General features: G+C 45.6%; 1 protein-coding gene across 1 annotated transcript; it reads left to right on the forward strand.

The window, feature by feature from the left end:
* The first annotated feature begins 2,679 nt into the window (after positions 1 to 2,679).
* LOC135998293 (olfactory receptor 5F1-like) lies at positions 2,680 to 3,639 on the forward strand. The gene is given in 1 exon segment (XM_065651449.1): positions 2,680 to 3,639. A coding segment is annotated over 1 exon segment (960 nt).
* The last annotated feature ends 4,168 nt before the right edge of the window (positions 3,640 to 7,807 follow it).

A 7,807-nucleotide genomic window follows, 5' to 3' on the forward strand; every position in this document is an offset into this window, starting at 1 on the left:
GATCCAGATGGAAAGTCAGCACCCTTCAGCTAAGCATCTACATGCCATTCTGTGGTGGGATTTCCTGAACACAGGACACTGGAAGTAATTATGTTACCCATGGGCTGTTTGAGGCATCCATATTGGTCAGAGACTTATGACACAAGGGTTGGAAGCAAGTCTGCCCCTCTTGGAGTGGCTGTGGGAGGTGAAAGAGACCCACTATTTAGTGGAAATGATTTAGTGCACAGGTGAGAGACTCCCTGTTTCAGCCGCTACTGAGCAGATGAGGACCACACATGTGCAGTCCAGATGTTGGCATCTCCATGTTCATACTCACAGTTCAGAGTGTGACTCCCAGCAGAATCTCACCCTTTCTTTGAGATTCATCTCACCCACCCTGAGGAGTCAGGGCACAAAAGTTCATTTGAATTTGCCAGCCAGCAGAGAGATGAACCATTCAAGGCACTATGGACTTCTCATTTTGAAAAGATGATTCAAAACTATGGGGACATATAAGCAGCTCAGCTTACTTCAGCCCTGACAGGTCTAGACCCTAAGCATCAAAGTGAGGTTTGGGTGGCCTCTCTCCTCTGAGAAGAGAGCCTGGCACCCTCAAAGTGTGTCCAGGTGGCCAGAGTGCCAGGTGTGTCAGCATGCCCAGGTAGCCAAAAAGGCCAACAGCATCCTGGCATGCATCAAGAACAGTGTGTCCAACAGGACTAGGGAAGTGATCATCTCCCTGTACTTGGCACTGGTGAGGTTGCACCTTGAATCCTGGAGTCAGTTTTGGGCCCTTCACTACAAGAAAGACCTTGAGGTGGTGGAGAAAGTTCAGAGAAATACAGTGAAGCTGATGAAGAGTTTAAAGAACAAGTCTTAGGGGGGTGGCTGAGGGAGCTGTGGCTATTTAGCCTGGAGAAAAGGAGGTTGAAGGGAGATCATCTCGCTCTGTGCAACTAGCTGAAAGGAGGTTGTAGCAGGGAGAGTGTTGGTCTTTTCTCCCAAGTAGCAAGTGATAGGATGAGAGGAAATGGCCTCAAGTTGCATCAGGGGAGGTTTAGATGGGTTATTAGGAAAAGTTTCTCCATGGAAAGGGTTGTCAAGCACTCGAACAGGCTGCACAGGGAAGTGGTGGAGTCACCAACCCTGCAGGTGTCTGAAAGACATATAGATGGGGTTCTTATGGACATGTTTAGTGCTTGAGTTAGGTTAATGGTTGGACTTGATGATCTTGAGAGTCTCTTCCAACCAAAATGATTCTATGATTCTAAAGCTGACTTATGCCATCCTACCTTGCAGGTCACCATGGAGAAAATGCCTTCCGCTTGTTTCTTATTCTACCCACTGAGCATTGGTAGACCTGGGGAAGATGACTGTCATGAGCCACAGATGCCTAATTCTGAGGGAGTTACTTCCAAAATAGTCTTCTGCATGGGGAGATCTGCCTGGGATCTCCCTTGTCTTTGCTGCAGTGTTTACAGAAGTCATCGCTTTTTCACAGGTACCATCAGAGAAGTGTTTCATGCTGAGGGTTACAGGTAGGTGCTGCATTTGCACAGCCAAATTTGGTGGTGTTACCTAGCTCATGGGAGTTTGCTTGGTGTCAGTTACACAAGACCTGTGCCTCTGTCTTGTCTTTCCTGGGTGTCTTCCTTCCTGAGCTCATTCCTTCTTCCAGATACTGTCTCTGTGTCCTTGGCATTGCTGAGCTCTCTGGCAGTGAGGCTGCTGCTCAGTTAGAGCTGCATGCAGGAGCCAGCTTGGGGGCACTCCCATATCTCAGCTGAGCTGCAGGAAGGGTCTGAGCAGGTGTCTGCCTGCGCATGTCATTTCCTCTCTCACAGAGAAATTCAACTTAGTTTTATCTCTCTCATCACACATTTGTCTCAGAGTTCAGCCTCCCATCTTCAGCTTTCTGACAGTAGACTCTACGCTGTTCTCCAGGTACAGCACTGACTTTTGGCTCTCTGTCCACAGAAATACTTCACAGAACAGCTTTTCCTAGCCCAGGAGATGGCTGTCATGGAGCTGGTGTGATTGCCCACTGTGAGGTAATAGTCCTTCCCGGCAGCTGTCGTGTGTCAGTGCCTGCCATGGTTGTCTCCAATTCACTGTAAAATCTCTGAAGTCCTCAGATGGGAAACCATAAGCACGTCAGTGTGTCCCTCCTCAATTTTGCAGAAATGCAAGGAGGAGGATTGGGCAGAGGACTTTGTTTCTCAGCATGGGTTTTCCCTGTGCATATACACAAATGCCTACTGGGTGTTTATCTCCATCAAATACTAGATACCGGTCCTGCCCCATCTCAGCTCCCACTTGGCGTCCCTTTCCCTATCAGAGTAGAGAGCTCTGAGGACACATTGCAGTATGGAGGTATAGGTGCTGTACTGCTGCAGGGAGACAGCCTAGACACAGCTGAAGGGGAAAAGATATGAAGCATATGTTCTTCATGATCTTCTCTAGAACAATCTTGCTTCTTCTCATTGCCTCATTGATTCAGATGTCCTCTCCTCTCCTCTCCTCTCCTCTCCTCTCCGTTTTCCTTTTTTTGAGAATATGGAGATTCTCAGCTGTGTGTGAACGTCCATGTTTTCTCTAGAAGAAACTGCCTCCACTATTCCTTTGTGAAACAACACGAGCTCTATATTGCTGCTCTTCTGCCTGGCAAGTTGGAAAAAGACAGATCTACAGCACAGCATGGAGAGAGGGGAATGGGACAACCAGACATTGTTGATGGAGTTCCTCTTCCTGGAACTGGGGGATGCCCGTGAGCTCCAGACACCTCTCTTTCTCCTTTGTCTCACTATATATACAGTGACCATAGTAGGGAACATCCTCATCATTGTACTGGTGGTCACAGATCCACATCTCCACACATCCATACACTTCTTCCTGGTGAATCTGTCTAGCCCAGAGACCTGCTATAGCTTCACTATCCTGCCCAGGCTGCTAGCCAGCTTCCTGACTGAAGACGAGACCATCTCTGTGCCGGGATGTATGGCAGAGTTTTTCTTCTTTGGCACTTTTGCAACTTCTGAGCGTTACATGCTGGCTGCCATGTCCTATGATCAGTACCTGGCCATATGTCAACCCCTGCTTTATGCAAGCCTCATGAACTGGAAGATATGTCTCCAAATAGTGGCTGGATCATGGATTGTTGGACTGCTAATTTCTACAGGAATCACATCTGTCATATCTCGTCAAAGGTTCTGTGACTACAGTGCAATTGATCATTTCTTCTGTAAAGAAGCTCCATTGCTAGAACTCTCCTGCAGTGACACTGGGATGATCAGAAGTCTTGGTATCATATTATCTTTCCCTGATGTAGTTTTCCCACTTATGTTCACTCTGGCATCCTATGTCTACATCATAGATGCTATCCTGAGGATCCCATCCAGCATGGGGAGGCACAAGGCCTTTTAAACCTGCTCCTCTCGCCTCACTATGATCATTGCTTTCTATGGGGCCCTCATCATTGTCTACACCCTGCCCAGAACAGTGCCACTGAGACAGCTCAACAAAATGTTCTCCTTTTTTTACATGGTCCTCACACCTCTCATCAACCCACTCATCTACAGTCTGAGGAACAGCGAGGTCAAGGGGGCACTGGGGAGGGTTCTCAGGCGAGTTTCTGCCTGCACTGACAGCTCCAACTAGGTGTGGATTTCAGGGGTCATATCTGTTTCTCCTGCAGACTGATGAAGAGAACATAGGAAGGCATGTGCTTCATCCCAGGAATATTTTTGCAAGTGTCTGGCTTTCACCTAGGCTGTGCAATGACAAGACGCAGAGATAAAAGAGGTCTTCAGGGAAACACATGCTCGGTTGAGAAGAGAAGGTAATATCTTCCTCTGACTTGCTTTTTCCTTAGAGGCAATGGAATGGTTGGGCTACTGTATGTGGGAACTGAAACCAAGTACTGAACTTCTCTTTGTTGAGGAAGTGAATAAAACAATCCGGATTGAAATGTGACCTTGGTCTTGAGACAAGTGTGGTACCATTTTTTCTGACTGTGAGATCCTGGAGTGGGAACTGTCTTCCTTTAGCCATGCACATTTCCAGTGAGAAAATCATTCAGACCTTGACCCTGATGTCACTTTTATTTAGTGGAAATCCTTGGCTCAGCACAGCTGCTCACATGCCTGCTGATGCCTCCTTTGGTTTGAGATGTCACTGAGTATCCCACACATCCAGGTGTCCCTGCCAGGAAGATTCAGGGGTATGATGCAGTGACCTCTATGCATATGGGGAGAAAATGGACGTAGGAAGGAAGATGAAGGTATCTGAGAGGGTCCCTAGCTCTTACTGTGGCCAGCAGCAGTCACACTTGATACATCAGAGACTCCAGTGGAAAAAGGTTTGTCATAAACTCACCTTGAGATCAGTGCTAAACACAGGTCACACACAGTATGCCTTCCGAGCACCTAATTCTTTTTTGCAGTGTGCCCTAGGAGTATGGCAGAATCAGGTGGAGTGGTGAACGCCCTTTCACTATTGTGACACTCCTCTCTGTTTCACCATTTACTTATTTACAGGGAATCCAGACTGCAAATGGAGTTGGCGTTGGATGGTGAGAGGTTTAGTTTTCATAGGTAACATTTGAGAAGATGCTTTAGACCTATCCAAATATAGGACTAGTTTTTAAATAAGGTAGAAAATGGACCTTACATCTCATCTGCTTCCCTGGACTTGCATAGGCCCAATTTGGTTTTGTGCTCACTATCTTAATCTTTCTTCTCTGTGGCTGATAATTCCCTGATGTAGATTCTGCCCTGGGCTCAGGGATGTAATAAAAACAATGTATCTATATTCCTCCTGGGTAGCCCATCTCCTGACAAGTAGGTCCCTGAACCAGTTGAAGTCTGCTGTCATGGTTCTGATGATACTATTTGTCTTACTTAACTATTCTCGGGATCTTAAATTCTGCCATCTCATATTCACTGCAGCCAAAGGTGCTTTCAAACCTCATACCCAGCTCTTCCTTTTAGGTGAGCAACTGGTCTAAATACAGAAATATTAAGGTTTAATTCATTCGACCTCATTTTAGATGTCAGAGCATCTATCACAGTTAAGGTCTGAGTCATAACAATCTAAATAAATATCTGAGCTGTGCATCAGGCAATTAATCTGGTGCCCTTACTCAGATTAGTAGGGACAGATATTGTTGGTGATGCAGAGGTAGTAATTTGTTCTAGATGATGGATCACCCATGGAAAGTTCTCCTTTTTTTGCTTGGGTGAAGGAAAGAACTGAGATTAATGCCGTTGATACACTACAGGTAGCTTTACCATCTCAGTGAAGACATCAGCAAGGAATCAGCCTCATAAACCTCCCTTTCATGTTATAAATGAGCAAAAACTGTTTTCCAGGATTTGGCTTCTCTGAGATAATTGAGAATTTTTCAGATATAATTATAATTAAAAGGGAATTGATCATCCTGACCTCCAGAGCAGGGAGATCAATTTCTTCACCTGAGCTACTCACCTTCGCTCCACTGATCATCAGTGGAGAGAAAAGGGCAATCTCAGGCCTTAGTTCACCTCCTACAATTGTTACTGTACAAGTCGGGCAAACCATGTTTTAGAAGGATCAGTTTTTCTCCCAGTGGTGCTCAAGAGAGTCTAAAAACTAAAGGTGGCCTAGGCACAAGAAAGTTCACAGTAGATACCCATGTCTTCCTGAGAAAACTTCCACCCCAAAACACACTGTCTACACTATCCAGCGCCAAAACAGAGAGATGTTGGGCATGACAAAATCACTCTCTGCAACTCCTGTGTCAAGTCGAAGGTCTCAATGTAGATAAAGGAAGGCAATTTGCTTGTGCTTTGTGTGACAGATGCAGATGATCAGAGCAACCTGCCCAACTTCTCCACACAAAAAGCCCGTTCCCTGCCAGCTCTCTCTCTCCCTAGAGTACTTTTGACATGGGTGTGAGGTTCAGCAATCAGATGGAGGTGCTCGTATGATTGGTATGGCAGGTAGTGAGTTCACTTCTGATCATTTGATGAAGCAAGGCATGCACACGTGGCAATGCATATTGGTCATGCAACTAGTTTATATTTTACAACTAGATCAGTGGACATTTTGTTCACATTTGCTTCACTAACACTTTCTGCCCTCTATCATAGATTACCTTTATAGCCAAACTGTGGAGGTACAGTCTAGAGAAGTGGAGTTTGAGGTGAGTGAAAAATTGACTAGATTTCTGAGCTCAGAAGATTCTCACCAGAGGTAAATACTCCATCTCCCATGAAAGCACCTTGATTCACTGAATTTGCAACATCAGAATGTATTGTCTTTACTAGAAACAAAAGGCAAAAGCTCGTACAAAAGGCAGAAAGAAATGTCATTGTCTTGAGACCTCATTAAAATCCTCCTGTTTACCATCTTGCTTGCTAATAAAAATGAACAAATGAACAAAACTGGAAAAGCTCCCTAATTAGCCACATGAGAATGACCTATCTTCCAAGTCTTAATGAGTGGTAAAAAACATTCCACACCAGTAGGGGCAAGGCTGGGTGGTCTCCTTGGGGGCATTGCACATGTCTTTAAATCATTGCATGCAACCTAGTCAGCAGGAGCCTTGAGTCTTCTCATGCTAGTGTGGAAAAGCTGTTCCTCAATGAACTCTAGGTGGACCAGTGTGTGCTAAGAGGATCCACTTGTGTCTAACACTTCTTCAGTAGTGCAGTGAACTGCACAGATTCAACACCAATATTAGACCCAAGGGAAGGATGAATATACAGGTGGGTAGCAGATGCCATTGATTTCTTAAGAGCTTTAAAGATGGGCTTCTGGTCATGCTCTTTTTAGTTAAGATCTGCTTGGTCCAAACTAAGAAGATGCACTTAAATGATGCGACCCAGTTCAGACTTTAATTATGTAGCATTCTACAACTTGTACTCAGACGAAATGGATCAGGTCCTCTGGTGGGGCCTCTCACATATCCTTTCATTTTGCTTAGTCCTCCTTCAGGGTCTCACTGCAATTGCTTCTACAATTTTCATTCAGTTCTATCCCCATTTAACCTCAGAAAACAAAGCCAGGTGTGGACTTTCAGGATGTCTGACTTGCTCCCCCTTGACCATTCCTCCACTACTATCCCAGAAGACTGAGTGCACACACTTCCACCCCTTTGTTCCTCACCCAGCACATGGAAATACACCTTAATCACCAAGCTACAGAAAACTCTCTGATAGGCCTTGCACATGACCAAAAGGAGATAACATGCCTCATGCTACAACCTCTGGAGGGTGCCCTCTACCCACTAACAAGTCATTTCTGGGGGTTGGGGTCTGGAACATGTGGTTCCTGGAAGGAAAAAGTTCTCCTTCCACCCCCGACTTAGATGTAGTGCCTTAGTCATCATGTCCAACTTGGAATGAGTGCTACTAGGAAGGATCCCAGCTGATGAAAAATGTGGAATTCTTGAGACAACTTAACCGACAGGATCTCCCAAATGGTGAGGTACAGGAAAGTCCCAGCTTGCTGATGTCCTTGTCAGATCAAATGATCCTAGTGACCACAAAAATGCAGACGGGGACATGAAGACCAGAAGTGCCATGTAGAGGACTTATCCCTGTGACCAAGTTCCCCTCTGGCTAAGCTTGAAGGCCAGGCTGAATATGACCTAAATAGCTAAGATTCCTCGAAGAGCTGCGGCACTTATTGTTAAGGGGTACCAAATCTTGTAGCCCAGTAGAAATGATTCCATAGTTCCATGTGTCCAAAGTCAACCAGCAGGAAGGCTCAGAATGTATTCCAAGTGAACACACACACACAAGCAAACCACACAGCTCAACACAGGCAGGCACAGTCAGCACTC

Source organism: Caloenas nicobarica, chromosome 24, assembly GCF_036013445.1.
Source record: "Caloenas nicobarica isolate bCalNic1 chromosome 24, bCalNic1.hap1, whole genome shotgun sequence".
Classification (NCBI taxonomy): Eukaryota; Metazoa; Chordata; class Aves; order Columbiformes; family Columbidae; genus Caloenas; species Caloenas nicobarica.